Below are 16,250 nucleotides of genomic sequence, written 5' to 3' on the forward strand. Positions count from 1 at the left end.
CCTTACATGCCGCCTGACAGCCGCAGCCTGTAACGTAACGAATTCAACAATAACAGCAGGACATGCTGAAACAGAAGCAGGAACAGCTTTCCATAGCGCTGACATTGGATTAGTCGTAAAAAAAAGATAGAAGCAAAAATCCCACAAAATACAACAAAAAGAGCCAAAAGTCCACATGCGTCGTCATCGCTTTAATTTGCATGACAAATTTGACAGCATTGTTATGACATATTCAATTTAAGGGATTAGCCGAGCTACCAATGTGTGTAACTGTGTGTGTGTGGGGACTGATAGAGTTCGTTTTGCTATGCCCCATGTAAGCGTGCTTTTTTTCTACCTCTCTATATTATTATTTTAGCCACAAAAGTTTTTTGCGCTTTTAACTGCATATTTTAATACAATTTAAGGGTTAAAAACAAAACAAACTGTAAAACAAGGCAAAACATTATTTTAAATGTTTTTTGTGGTTGCTTCATTTGTCCACTTTTAGTTGGTTTTTATGGGTATTTTCAATGTATTATCTAAGGGATAGTCAGTCTTTCGTTTACGCCGAAACTAGACAAATATTTAACATGACTCTGTAGTTATTTCCATTAGTATGACAGTATTTTACTAGCAACTGTTATAATAGTCATTGTAATGCAGTTTAAATAATCAAGTTAAGAAATTTGTAACAAATGTACAGTACAGCTTTAGGGACCTTTGCTGTTAACCATAACAGTGCTGTTGTACATATTACTTGCTGTTGGTATAACAGTTTTGTACAAGTTTGTACAGAAAGCTGTCAACCTGTTATACTTTTATCTTTTGAAATCATTGGGTGAATGTTCAAGTAAATTCTGGCTACTTCTGAATACTTTTTTTTTTTTTTTTTTTTTTTTTTTGTAATGAAAGCACTCGAGAGGCCACTTCAAATGCATTTTAAGGTGCAACAACTACTTAGGAGCGACATTTTAATGAACATAGCTCCCTTCAGTTAATTGACTTATGAAAACTTTCTTAATTATCAAACCACTTGATACAATTGCTGAATGCAAGTAGGTGAGAAAGTGCTGGTGGCAAATATTCCACTGAGGAATACCCTGTTAATTATTATACTTCTCTATTTAGATATGATCATTTCTGAGTGTATGTATATACAGTAGACCAAAACTTCAGTATTTGGGAATAGTTTACCAAGATATCATAAACGCAATTTAATTGTGATTTTTAACAATTTTGAGAACTTGTATTTTGCAACATATAACATATACATATATGTATGTACGATAAATTAAATGATTAATTTTTACTGCAAGTCATTTATAGTTCAAATTACAACTAACGCATGGACATAGCTACATAGACTCAGCTCATGATTTTTATTAAAAATACATATATAGATGTCTACCACGCCTCATTCTGCCTTTTATACACTACCACATCAGCACTATACCCTCTATTCGCACCTTCAATGAATACACTAAAGCATTTCACTCAGCAAAAAATAAGCTTTTTTTTTTATATAGATATATAAGTGGGACACCTTCGTATATCAATATGCATTGAGCTCGAGTTCGACTCAGAGTCTGCGTGCCACCCTCAACTTAAATATTAAATAATGAGTTTTACGCGTTGAGTTAAAAGTGAATTGCATAAAAAAGGCAGGAGAAACCGTTAAAGCTGTCGCTGCATCTGCCCGGGGGATTAAGTTGGCATTGATGGAGCTTAATCAGTGCGCATATTGCGCAATTATTTGCTGTTGCGGCGAATTCCAGTCTGGCCTGTGGCTGAGTGTGGCGAAACCAGCATACCCTGTAGGCAATGCCGAATTGTATATACGGATGAAGAGCCAATAGTTAATGAAATTGTATTTTTGATGTGTTCTCTATTAAAACGAGCTATAAATAGTCTTGAAATGTTATATTCAGTCTTGAAAAGGTTGAATGATTAGCATGAATAGCAGATCTCCCCTAGACACTCTCGACTAGATCCCTCCTTCTTAATTACATGTACTCTTATGTAAAGTTGTAAGGTTTTTCGGGAAATATTTTAAGTTAGGGTTATTTTTTATTTTAAGTATTTTTTCCCATTATTTTTCTGCACATGTCGCAGGGTATTTTTTGACTATGCCATCGTTGTCTTTCTCATGGTTGATATATATGTATATATATATTTTTTCACTTATTTGCCTGCGTGGCTGTTCGCGGTTTATGCTGACAGTTTGTTAATGCTTCAATTGCTGTATACAAGAATGCCCTGGATTTATTTATAATTCTCTTTCCATTTTCCATTTTCCATATCTATTTATTTATTTATGTTGGATTCCCTCCCCAAGAACTTACCTTAAGCACGAATATTTCGCCTGTTGTGCGATTAATGTCGAATTTGCTATTAGCGGGATTATCGGGATCTATGCCTTGGCCAGTTAGGAAATAGACAATGTTCTGTGGACGATCCTTGTCCCCATCGGTGGCGGTGACCTGTTTGGCATCCAGCATCCAGTGCGGTGCAGTGGAAAGTAAACAACAAAGAAATACAAATTTCAATATTAGTTTTGTTTTTGCTAGATAAGTTCTTGGTTTTCATTCGTTTGGAAATGAACAAAATAGAAAACAGTAAACGCATGCGGAAACTAAGCTCTCAAGTGGGGATTGTACCCATTACAGATTTGTGCGCCAGATGGCGTATTAGTGCATTTCTATTGTTATTGCTGTAAGTCCATATTGCATTTAAATTTCAGTAAAATATTTAATTAAACTAGTTAAACAAAGCCACTAAAAACTGTAAATGCAATGGGAGATTAAAGCGCATTAAAAATTAAATAAAACATGCAATTTAATTAGCATTAGCATAGCAATTATATGAGTTAGTGAACGTGCGTATGTGTGTATGTGTGAATTAATTGTCAAAGTGCTCAACAAATTTATGCATGCAATTGAAGCTAGAATGCAAATAAAGATTAAAAATATTAGAGCGAATTTGTTTAATATGTAAATGAAATTAAATATTATTTAAAATTGCTAAAATATTTAATAGCCAACACTTTACTAATTAAATAAAATAATTGAAATAAAAAAGTAAATAATTCCCTTGAAATGTTCATGAATGGTTTACGTTTGCTAATTGTTAAATTGAATATATTAAATCTTACACCTGCTATACATGATATTTAATATATGTGAATATGTGTGTGTGTGTGTGTGTATTACTGTTCTTTTGTTAACATAATGTACAAGCGCTATTTGCTGTAGTTGTGTTAAACTAATTGTATAATGAGAACTGTACAATTGTTATACACAGAGACACACACACACACACACACACACACATACACATTCATTCTTCATATATTTACAATACAATATACGATATGTGTATTTGTCTGGCATAACTGTAAATATTATAGCGACCTGCATGATGGTGAAGGGCGTGGCCATTTCCTCGTTCAGACTGCGCTCGTACAGCGTTTGCGGGAATACGGGGGGCAGATCGTTGACGTCGCGCACGCTTATCACGATTGTTGTTTGATTTTCATTTAAACTATCCGATGCGACCAATTTCAGTTCGTACTAACGAAACAGACCCAAGCAAACAGCAACAACAACAACAACAACAGCAAAGGGTGTTTGCGTGTTCCGTGTAGCAGGGTTGACAATAAATAAAGCCATAAATAAGAAAAAACAAAGTAAAATCAAATAAAACACACACAAAATAAAGCCAAAGAAAAATGGAATTGTAAATAAGAGTCGTATATAAATTTAAATTTAAAAAAAAAAAAAAAAAAAAAAAAAACAAATGTAAATGCGAAAAATAATGTCACATAAATTAAGAATAAATATATTTACATTTAAAGTCAACTATTCGATGCCATTTACAAATGTCTCTATAAATGATATGGTTTTTCTATATATTTGTCACTATTAACTGTCAGCTTATTTATTTATTTAAATATAAACTTTCTTGTTTATTATTTTTAATTGACCTTTCATTTGATAATTAGCTGCGCGTGCATTATGTTTTATCAACACACGGAGATAATATTTTTTTTGACCGATTTTTTGCTCGTCAACCTTTGAAGCTTAATTAAATGCACCATAAAATTTTTTGTTGATAAATCTGTTTTTTTTGTATACTTTAATTTGCCTAGTTCAAAAGGTAAACAAATGTGTAAAAATATTTTGTTGTTCAACTTGTTATACTGCCTCTTGAAGAGGATGCTTTGACAAATATAAACAAATTATTTGCTAAAAAAAATATAATAATATATATATATATATGTATATATATGTATAAATATGTATAAAAAAAAAATAAAAATAAATAAATAAAAAATGTCATCTAATTGAGTGAGAAGTATTTAAAGCTTAACATAATAAAGATAATTGAAATAATATTTGCTTTGGGCGCGCATATTTGGAATGCCATTAACGTAAAAAAATATTTATATTTATATATATATATTATTTATGGAATGCCATTAACGTAAAAAAATATTTGTTTTTCGCCTTATTTTGTGTGCTAAAAAAAGTTTGGAAACTAATTCAAGCAAAATACATGCACTTAAATCTATGAGCTATTTGGAGGCGGGTCAAACGTGGCGTATGCTTGATATACATATGCAAAACGGGGTGAAACAGCGCTAGGTGCTACAAACTAGAAAGCTAGGAAAACAAGAAAACTCAAGACAAAAATCACAACTAGAAAAATCATCCGAATTTGCGCTCATATATATATTTTTTTGGTTAATGACCTGCAGAACACGTTTGGGCAGATTGCGATCGTCCTCTTCTGTGATCTGTGTGCGATATGTGGGTCGCTCGAATACTGGCGGATTATCGTTAACATCCTTGACATGTATGATGACTGTCGTATAGTTTTCCTTCAGATTATCGGAGGCAGCCAAGCGCAGCTCGTACTGTTGCGACAGAATGTTGTTTAATTAAAGCTCACCAAGCACTCACTTAGTTATTTTAGTCATTTTCATTTGTCAGCATCGAATATGCATTTGCTATAATTGTTTTCCTCTCTCTGAAACTCTCACTTTCCCTCCCCCGCCTCTAGTCCCCCTCAATTCAATCAAAGTGCTGCCCAAGTTGCCAATTGCTCGAAATTGAAATGCAATTAATGTTGCTAGGGACTTTCTTCGATTCTGGTTGCGCTTTGTCCTGCACAACTTTTTGACCGCAGCGTCGTGTGTAACTAAAACTTGTTTGAATTGTTTAAATATTTAACTAGCCTCGCGGTGCACTTCGTGTGCACTTAATGAAATTCAGCGGGAATAGCACTTGGCCTTCGACTTTCTTAATGAATTTTCAGATCTTGCTTACATACTGAATTGCTAAATTGATTGCTCAAGCGTTATACACACACATACACACACCTTCTGCTTTTAGGTCTTGCGCCAGCTAATCAATGCAAGTTGCTAACAAAAGTCTTGTATTTGCCACATCTTGCATGCATAGCTATTCTAATGTATTATTTACAAGTATATAACAGTTTACTATAATTAAAATTGGTTTTTAGCTTGTAGCTAATCGAAAACAGTTGCTGTTAAAAGTTACTTGCCGCAAATTTCTCTAAAGTTTTATACACATGTATAACAGCTTGTATACTTAAGCTTGGTGTTCAATGTGTGTCTAATATACGCTAGAAGCTTGCAAAATGTTTGTATATCAGTTATAGTACTCTGTTATACCGTTATACTCGTTAAACTGTTATACTCTGTTATAGCAGTTTGCATAAACATTGTTATAGGAAGCTAATAAAGAACTAATATTATACAAAAGTGTATAACACTTCGCTCTTTATTACTAGTCATTTACTTCCTAATTAATCATTGCAAATGGCTCGGCCATTTATCACAATTCTCATACCAGATTTACTTATGTGTTATACAAATATGAATTTTTGTTTTTTTTCTTATTTTTGCTATGTTCAAATGTATAACACTTTGTTTCCGAAATATTGCTTAATAGCTTGAATGTAATCAATGAAGGCTCTCAGCATAACTCTTCAATTGCTTCAAATGTTTGGCCAGCTATGGCATGTGTGTATAACAGCTTGTAGCGAATCAATTATTGTGCTTATGCTATTGTATAACAGTTGGTATGCTAATTCAAAATTCACAGTTGACTTAACCGTTGCTTATATTATAAATATAAATTATTCCTGACACAATAACAACCACATCAGTTGTCATGCTCAAGCATATAAAGGAGAAAAAGAGAAAAGCAAAACAAAAATGGAGAAAATCTCAAGCTTACCCTGCGTCTCGTTTCGTAATCCAATGCGCCGGCCACATAAATGGCACCCGTCATATTTTTAACCGCAAAAGCGCCCCCAATGTTGCCGCTGGTGATTTCATAGCGAATACGTGAGGCTGGAAAATAATTGTTAGCAATTCGTTTAACTCAACTCAACGCCAAAGACAACATCAACAAAAACAGCGACAACAAAAAATTGTGTTTTATGTGGAAAAATTTGTTGTCATACATATATTGCATATATGTATATGTATATGTATATGTATATACTTACACTCATCGTGATCCTTGGCTGTCACTGTGAGCACTGTATGCTGAATATCCTCATTCTCATCCACTTCGGCCTCGTACAGCGACTTATCGAAATAGGGTGGATTATCGTTCTTATCGGCAATGCCAATGCGTATGAATTTTGTGACTAGTTGTGGGAGGGGAAAAGAATTTCACATGTTTTTCTGTTAAATTTGCGTTCATTTTAAATCATCAAAAGTTTCTGTGAGCGAGAGGGCGGTTCGGTACTTGAAAGTATGTCTGGGTAAAGTATGCAATTATCACGTACTAGACACGAATGAATGGAAATTCAACAGTAAGCACAAAAAGTTGTCAGACGACAACAATTTGACGCCTTCTATTCTATACGACGGCGACAATCACTTGGTTTCTATCTATTATGCTTTCTATGCATGTGTGCGTGTATGTGTGTGTGTATAAAAGCTGTTGACGCGTTTTGCATATTAAATGGTTGAAGAAGTCCTGCCTGCCTGCCTTCCAGGCTGCCGTTTTGTTTACAACTCGCCAAATTCTTACGGCTGCTCTGATGATATAATTTATGAGTATTTGATGACAATTCCAATTGTATTAAAGTTTTCACAAGCTCGTTTAAATGAAACCAAACAAACGAAACTGAGCTTGGGGACATGACTGTTATATTGATATTTCCCATTCCGGGTGTATTCACTTTGGGATAAGGAAACTGGCATAACTCAATTCTAGATTGTTTGGAATGGATTGTTTTGTTAAGATTTTACCAAGCTGTTGAAAATGCAATAAAATCATAAACTATGTGACTCATTTGTAACAAATGTAACTTGCTTGTATAACAGTTAAAGTATATATATATATATATATATATATATATATATATATATATATATCTGGCAAGCTTAAGCTCGGGTGTATAACACTTTTTACATGAAGTGCCTTCATCCCAAAGAGCTAAACAAGGTGTCTCTATGTGTATAACACTTTTGTCTCTGATTTCTTAAGTCAAGCGCTTATTGGCTCCCCTTCTCTTGTATAACAAATACTGCCTCTCATTGCTCTACTCTCAAATTTTCATTTCTATTCATTCATTTTCTCGTTTACTCTTTACATGTATTTGCTTTATGTGCTTAATCAATCGTCTATTTTCTTCAGTCAATCTTTTTCTTCTTCTTCAGGCAAATATCCACAGTATATATTCTATATTGAAAGCTTATTGTATAACAAATTTTCTCACTCTTTATCTGCCTCAGTTTCTAATTCAACAACTCATCATTATACATTTTAATTATTATATACATACATACATATTGTGTACAGTGCTTGCTAGTAAGCATTAAACACTCAAATATCTGGCATCTCTTCGAATTACTTGAAAATGTTGCAATACATTTCGATTATGTTGCAGCAGGTGTCAGATAACTTTCCCTGCCAGCAGCTGAGCCAGGAATAATTTAATGTGCTACTAAAGAAGGCCAAGCATGCTGGGCGAGTTAAGGACACAATCACTGGCTAGACAAGTGCTGCAGACAGATAGAGGGAGAGAGAGAGGGAGACACAAATACAGGGTCGAGTGACAAGTAAATTACATAAATCATTTATAATTGTTGAAATAACAAGCACGACGAGGCTGGCTTTAATTAATTCCCTCTACAAGCAGCAACAGAAGCAGAAATTGTCCAAGCAAAAGATTTGTAAATTTCTGTGGCACGTTGACAAACTCCGCCAGTCAAGTGGGTCACACAAACAACTTATTAGCCACGTGTGTGCGGCTTTTGTCAGTGTCTGGGTCTGGATTAACAATTTATATATGGATATATAAATGCATACATATATATGTATCTATATATGTAGGAAAGTCTGCTGCATGGTCTGTGTGGACTTATAATTTGCATTTGCATTTGCCTGGCTTCGTATCTAGCGAGAATTATGCACATTTAGTTAGCAGCTTGACAATGCTACTGCAGCTGGGCGTACGTGTCGTATGCGTGATATGATCTGTGTGATATGAGACGAAATTTATAGCAAGACATTGCCTAATTGCCAACTGAACTGTAGTCGAGTGACGACATTTTAATTAAAACTTGATAATAATACAAGTGCAAATATATACGTGAACTTCTTTCTATGTGTTTGCTTCTGCTCTGTTATACTGCGCTGTTAGGCTAACAGAGTTGGTTAAAAGGACAGCATATTAAATTTCAGTTTGCCATATAACGCTTTGTATAACACCTGTTCATCACTGCCCTTAATAAGATTTTTAAATTATATATTTTTAAGCGAGCTGCAATTTCTGCTGTTCTTCTGCGCCGTTATGAAATTAGTTGTCCATTGCATGTAGCCTTTGTATCATTTTTGGCCACGCCCTCTGTTAGCCCTCTTTGCACATATTAACCCTTCAGCGCTTGCACAATATGTTTTTACACCTCATTCAGTTTTTTATTAAAATCTCCGCAACATTTTTCCCTTCACTGACTTTATTACATCAAAATTCAATTTTTTTGTTGCATACATTTTCATATATACATACATGTTTGCCTGTACATATGTATTTATTTGCTTTTTTCCTGCGCTGCCCCTACGCATCGAAAGTTGACGTTTAACTTATGAACAATTTCAAAATGCATGTTATTTGAAGCAGATTCGGAGCTCGGCTGCCGCATGCCGCATGCCGCCTGCTGCCTGCTGTCTGCTGGCACCTCCGTCTCCTGCCACATGTCGCGAAAGGCTATTGAGCTCTCTGACATGAAAGCGAATCAAATTATTATTGCTTTTTATGAGGAAATAATTAAAATAAAAATTAAAAAAAAAAAAAGGCAAATGTGAGCACATCAAACACGAACAAATATAGCAATAAAGCAAAGTGGAGCGAAATATGAAAAAATCTGAATTTTTTTTTTTTTTTTTTTTACTTTATTCGGTGCTTAAAGCGCCATAATTTCGCAGTTGAACTGGCTAAAATTTTTGTGGCATTTGTTGATGAGGAAAGAGGAAGTTCCTGATCCTGTTATACATGCATGGAAATGTATATGGGAGTGGCATTTAATTGCTGTTCATTTTCCAGTTGAATTCAGAGTGAATAATATGCAAACCTATCAAAATAATATTTGTTTCCAAGTATTATTAATGCAAGCTAGCCTGGAATGCCCTACGAATATATGACAGCTTATAACTGTTATACTTATGCGAGTAACTGAATTCAATTGCTTGCTTCTTTTGCCTAAAGCAGTAAATAAACAATACACATTTCTGTTATACTGCAACATTAGAAGCAAATTCACGCTGAAGGCAGAGATGTATGTAAATTGGAAATAAATTCAATACAATTTTGCTGAAACTACTCTCAGATACTTTTCGACTCCAATTTAGTGCACCTACTAAGATCCTACCTAAGATTTCTGTCATCTGAACGTTACGTTCATGCGCTGTATAACAGGTTTGCGGGGCAAGAAACGCACAGCTTTCTTGCTTTGTCATGCTGTTTGTGCAATGTTTGGACAGTGCTGCAAAACGACAAATGTTTGACAAAAGACAACGATATTTTGGTACACAGCAGCCATAAAAATTGACATTGACGTGAGTGTTTTAGAGAGTCAAGCCTGAGTGAGTGGCGAAATCAAAGTTGAACTTTATCACTTACTTAGCGCAGCTCCCATAAAAGTTGTCGCAGCTGCTGCAGGGTCACTGTGTGTGTGTGTAAGAGGGTGTGTGAGAGGGTGTGTGAGAGGGTGTGTGTGTGTATGCCCAAATAAATAGTGTTCCATTTGCCCAGTTGCCATCTTTAGTTGATACGCTTTGCTGCACTCGCAGCAAACTTCGCCCCTGCCAACCCTTCTGGAAGTCACGAAATTTATACGGTACTTTTTCACGTACGAAATATTTGTGTGTGTATGTGTGCGTATGCCATATATTCACATCAAAATCGCAGCCGCCATATTTTTTACACGCTTTCTTAAACAATTTTGGCGCGCTCCTCAATTATTTGAGTGGCTCCTGTTATACTCTCACTTAGCTGAATGCTCCACATATTTGGGTTATACAACAAATTTAACTTTACGGCAAAAACATTTAAGCTGAAAGCATGTTAGTTAACATATGTTATGGTATGCTTATGCTAGTTTTCTGTATTTCGGGCAGAGAGCATTGTCATAAAGAATTTTTGCACTGCTAATCTATGTTTAAGATCATTCCAGGTACTGTTATATGTTTGTTTCTTGCCTCAGGCCTCTTAGATATAGTGTAGATTTATTTTGAAGTACTGATAAGAAATATCTTTAAATTACTCTAAATACTGTTATATGTTTGAGATTTCTTCGTGTTATACAAATAACGTGAAGTTTGTTATATATGGTACAGAGAATTATATGGTATAGAGAATTATTTTGAAAACTGTTATACATAAGTCTTTGTCTTTGTTTTGTTTACGTTTTAGTCTTTAGGTAGCAAAATTACATTTTTTAGGTTGATTCTCGAAATTGTTATACTTCAGCTGCCTTTGCTTGCAACACAAACAACTTAGAGCTTGTTATACAGAGACATTGGTATATCTTTGCGGAATAATTGCCAACCCGTAGGTATTTGCTCATCCTCATGTTTGTACAGAGCTTTGGTAAACACAATGTGTATGAGAAATCACAACACGAATCTCTGGCCAACGGAAGCGGAAATGTGCTGGCCATTAATGGCGCTTAATGCGGCCTGGCCATAAAGTCGGCTAACTGCATGTCCAAGTAGATATCAAACGTGTGCATAGAAAGAGAGAGAGCAGAGAGAGAGAGAGATAGTTGCAACAACAAGTGCAACTGCTTACTGCTTACAGCTAACGGCATCTAAATTGTTGCAAATGTTTTATTGCATTTCTTAAAACTGTCCTCGTGCCACAGCTTCTTCCTGCACTTCCGCCCGGTTTTGTGGCTGTTGGTCGTAAAACTGGTTGGAAATGCATTTGTCGCTTGGTTGGTTGCTTCGTTGATTTTTTATGATTGCGGCCAGCGCAACGGGCAGTCGATGCGTCGTTGGCCCGCTGTCCTACAGCTGCTCGCCCAGGCGGCTGCCTTGGAAAATGCATGCAACATGCGAGGTGCCACAATGTTGTTGCGGTTTCTCTTTGCCATGCAGCCCACGGCCTTCATAAAATTCTCCAATGATATGATTGTCATGTTTGCGGTTTCTGGGGCTATATTTGTCGACCTATTTTTCGATTGCGCCCAAATAACAGCACAATGCAAATATTCAAGTTCACTGTTATACATATTGAAAACTGTACTAGAATTTATTCACAAGTGAACAGATTTGACTTTTATACTAATTAAATAGTATCTTTAAGTCGTATATTTGTTTATGTAAGCTGGCGCCATCTAGCGTTTGCTATCTCTTAACAATTAGTCTTTGCAGTCTGAAACTTAACTGTTATACCAATTGACAAGTATTGCAAAACCAATTTACACATTTGAGTGTAAGTTAAACCAAAACTTTTGCTTAACTTTAACCTTTGGGGTGTTGGGGCTGTAATCCTTTCATCGCCAGCAACCGAGACAAATTATTAACTGTCTGAAGCATGAGTAAGCTAGGCGTCTCAGCGTCTTCCCTGACAAAGTATACGAAATGAGCCGTAGCACAGTTTTAATTAGTTTATATGCCAGCGACAGCTGCAAAGTCATTAAAATCAATTGGCAGGATGTCAACCGAACTGAAGAACTTAATTTGTATGTAACCAAGTGAAACCATAATGGAAAAATCAAACTAATAATTTTTGTCACGTACTTGTGGTAAATTAATTATTAATGACATTTTACGCACACAAACACAAGTCTAGTCTAAACGAACTCATGATTTATTTGAGCAACTATAGTCAGCAGCAAAATTTTAGGTTTAAAGTGGTAGAAATTAGATAAAATGAAATGATTTTTTATTGAAGAAGAAATTTTTTATGTTTGAGAAACTTTGATTGAATTTTAAATGGAGTTTATTAATGAGTTTATTTATGAATTGAAAAATATTAATTGAATATTAAATGAAATTTAAACAGCATTATAATATGTCTATAAATTAAATATAGCTGTTTTCTTGTATTTAAGTACAAGTTGAGCAAGACTGCTGCACAAAGAATTCTGATTGAAAGTAAATATTACGATTTTATATTTTTGTAAGGTACAGAAAAGATCTATTGCTTACTCAAAGTTTTCCAATGAAATGCCAACTTTTATTCAGTTTATGTATATTGTTTTTATACAGTTCATTCGAAGAATGCTTTCAGTTGGCAGAAAGAGTTGCTATTTGGTTTGCAGGGCTTTTACAAACTGTTATACAGCCCAACAATATAGAGCAGTGAAAACAATTATGCAATTTATATATTTTTCAGTTATATAACTTAACTATGCACATTGAGAAGCTGTTATACTGTAGCTGCCCAGCGTAAATGCAATTGATTTCAGTCGAACTGCAAGTTCGTCTCTAGATAAGTAAATTTGCACCAAACTTTGTGACACTTTGCTCACTTTTCAATTGGCTGTCATTTAAGGGTCGCTGATTTTGGCCAAAATAAGTGTGGTGCCGTGGGAAATGGCTTGAAATATTGTAAACTGCTAGATCATCATCAGCGAGGACACGAACCGCACCGGCTGTAGCCAGCAGGTGCAGCTGCTAACTCAAAAAACTAACTCTCGAGACTCGGTGGCCGTTGGACGTTAGCCTTTAGCCGGTGACTAATCATGTTGAACGGGCGCAAGTTGCGGCCTCTATGTCATAGTTTAAATTATGTGCGAAACTTTCCTCAAACTTTTAATAGCATCCACACAGAGTGAGCCAGGGACGAAGAGCTAGTGCCGAAGTTGCCAGTTGGCATATGTTGAGCGCTTACGCATTGATTGGTTACACTATCCATTAGAACAGGTATAGCAGCAGGCAGGCGGGCAGAGGCAGAGACAGAGGCAGAGGCAGAGGCAGAGGTAGCCAGGCAGCAGTTGGGATCTGCCAACAACTTGGCCAACTAACCGAAAAGCGTGCCTCGCATACCAGATTTACCGCCAACTGGCAACTGGAAACTGGCAACTGGCAACTGGCAAGTGCCATTCTGGCCAGCTGTCGAATTGGCGGAATGAGTTTATGTCCCACAACTGGCAACTGAAGCATTAAATTGTATCTTTCAGCGCGAAAACTTTGTGTTTTCCGAAGGAGCTGTTGCGTTTGCATTGACAGTCAGCAGAATGAAGTGACCTGCTTCGCTAATGGGAAGCAAGAGATAGGGGCGCGTGCTCATAGCATATTCATTTCATACAACTAGCTGCTGATGCGATGAGGGGGGAGAGAGCGCGAGAGAGGAGAATGGGAGATAGCGAGGGTAACTTTTGTAAAGTTTTGCTCAAGTGTATTCAGCATAGGCTTAAATTTCTATTGCCAGCAAGCCGGGCTAAGCTGCATTAATTGACGAAAGTTTCTAATGCTAAAACGCGACATCAACTCCCTCTAAATACTTTGAAGAAGAAGAGCCAGATAGTATTTTGGCATAGCTATATAGCCATGTATAACATATATGTGGTTATGTATAACAGCTGATGAAGTGGTATAAAAATTAGAATATTTAATATAATAGCCGGACGTTGCAACTGTTATAATTAGCAGTGGCGGACATGATTGTGCTATGTATAACAGTTATGTATAAATACGAATAAATATAACAGTTATAACAGTTAACAAGCTTACTGCACAGATTTTGATAGACATAAAGAGTGTTAGAAATAGGACATATGATAACAGATAAGATATAACAGTAAACATATTGCTAATGGAATGATGGAATTTAACCTTGATATGTAAAATTCATAGAAAAGATGCTAATGGTGATTATACATATATAACAGAAGTCGTTAGCCAAAAAAAACTTGAACTTTTTGAATTTCATTTATATAAGCTATCTTATCTAACGCCTCTTAAATATTTCCCATAAAATTCAGATTTTCCAGAGTTAAGAGGCCTGCTGCTAAATTAGTATGCTATTTATATAAATTACTCAACTCGGCTTGGTTTTTATTATTGTTTTCTCGTTTTTGGTTTGTCTGACAAGGCTGCTGTTGTGCTTGACCTTGGCTCAAGTGTCTGTTGGGCAGTTGGTGCGTGCAAATAATGAAGGGACAAACGTCTAACAACAATATGAAAGAAACACAAAAAGAACAAAGCGAACGAAACACAATGGAATCGGCGAGAGAAAACAAATGAGGATAATTATGGTACTCGAAATGCCATTAGCCTGGCCAGAGACGTGTGTGAAAGTGGGGTGGTGGCAAGGGGGTGGGGGCTGTAGACTGGGGGCACGGCTAAAGCGTTGAGGCATTTGCTAAATTTGCAATAATTAGATTGATTTATGCTGTGACGCGTGCAGAAGGACCGATGGAGAGAAGGAGAGTGACAGAGAGAGAGAGAGAGGGAGAGAGTGAGACAGAGAGGAAGAGAGAGTGAGTGACTTGACTTATAGATATGCTGACCGGCAGTGACAGGAACACAATTTGCGCTTAGTTATATTGAAAACAGACGCCAGTCAGGACTAAAGCTCTCTCTCTCTCTCTCTCTCTCTCTCTCTAACCCACTTTCACTCTCTTTATATATATATCTCTCTCTCCCTTACTCTCTGCATCAATCAATTTTTTAGCTCAATTTATCAAACTATTACGCAGTCCAGAGTCAAGAGTGTATGTGTGTGTGTGTATGTGCGTGTGTTTTATTCCTGTCCATTTGACATTAAAATTGTAGCCTAGTTTGCGGCGGCACGCCCAGTCACGATAGTGAAAGTGAAGCCAAGCACTGGCTACACTTGAAGAAATTGCATTGCTTTCGATAGCAGCTAAAGTGCAACTTTATTATCTACGCTTTTTCGCTCAGTGCACGCATTTATAGCTAGTTTTTCTCGTGATTTGTCACAAATTTTCATGGCCCATAGACGTGTGGGCAATGAATGTTGAAACGGAAGATGAACTAGGGAATCTCTCTCTCACTCTCTCAGTCGCTGTCGCCTCAGGGCGTGGCGCATGTTTTGTCAATAATATTTGGCCATTTGATTGATGTTCTTTGCTTTGCCATAAAAACCATTGAAATGTGCTTCAAATGTTGATCGAATCCTTCGCCAATGTTCATAAAAGCAGCCTCTACTCTAAACCAGAAACAGAGACAGACTGAGTGCGAGAGAGACAGAGAGGAGGAGAAAAGCAGCTGTGCTACAATGTTTGGCTTTTATGGCCGCAAATTCATAGTCGTTATGGCTGTGTATGTCTGAGTGTGAGTGTGTATGTGTGGGTGAGGGCGGTCAGGTTAAAAAGTTGCTGCCACGCCCAGCCCACGACTACCAACTATAAATATTGTTTATATGTTGTCCTTTCGGCCGGCCAGCTAAACATTAAATCACATTTTATGTGACCGCATTTTTATACACTGTTATATTGATTTAATGAATAGTGATGCGTTTCATATCTGTCATACAGCTGTGTGCGTAAACGACAAGTTGTACGAGCCTTGAATGAGGTCACTGCATATGGAGCAAGACTGTTATACTGAGTAGAGATAGCAAGCAGAGCTCGTTTAAAAGGAAGTCAAACTATGGCGCTTGGCTATAGCTGATTGAATAATACGCAAAGGAAAAGGATATTGTTTAACAAGTGTTGGCTTTTGATTGGCCTTATCTGTGGAATATATCAACTGTGGTACTACTGTGAATAATGGCAATTCTAGATCTAAATTAATGGTTAAAGACAATTT

The 16,250-nt window shown here is 36.2% G+C and overlaps 1 protein-coding gene across 11 annotated transcripts in view; it reads right to left on the reverse strand.

Annotated features, from left to right (window-relative positions):
• The window catches only part of CadN (neural cadherin), a 199,378-nt gene that overhangs the window by 22,082 nt on the left and 161,046 nt on the right, over window positions 1-16,250 (reverse strand). For 7 of the 11 annotated variants that reach the window (XM_089465428.1, XM_089465427.1, XM_089465425.1 and 4 more), the window contains 4 exons: window positions 6,520-6,663; window positions 6,246-6,361; window positions 4,733-4,897; window positions 2,325-2,462 (listed from right to left, as the gene is read on the reverse strand). In XM_089465428.1, coding sequence (XP_089321554.1) covers window positions 2,325-2,462; window positions 4,733-4,897; window positions 6,246-6,361; window positions 6,520-6,663 — 563 coding nt within the window. Of the gene's footprint in view, window positions 1-2,324; window positions 2,463-3,392; window positions 3,552-4,732; window positions 4,898-6,245; window positions 6,362-6,519; window positions 6,664-16,250 lie in introns of all 11 variants that reach the window. The other 4 variants (XM_089465433.1, XM_089465434.1, XM_089465432.1 and 1 more) reach the window with 1 other exon arrangement.

The sequence above is a fragment of the Drosophila arizonae genome, chromosome 3 (genome assembly GCF_054131065.1).
Source record: "Drosophila arizonae isolate 15081-1271.41 chromosome 3, UAZ_ARI_1.0, whole genome shotgun sequence".
Taxonomy (NCBI): Eukaryota; Metazoa; Arthropoda; class Insecta; order Diptera; family Drosophilidae; genus Drosophila; species Drosophila arizonae.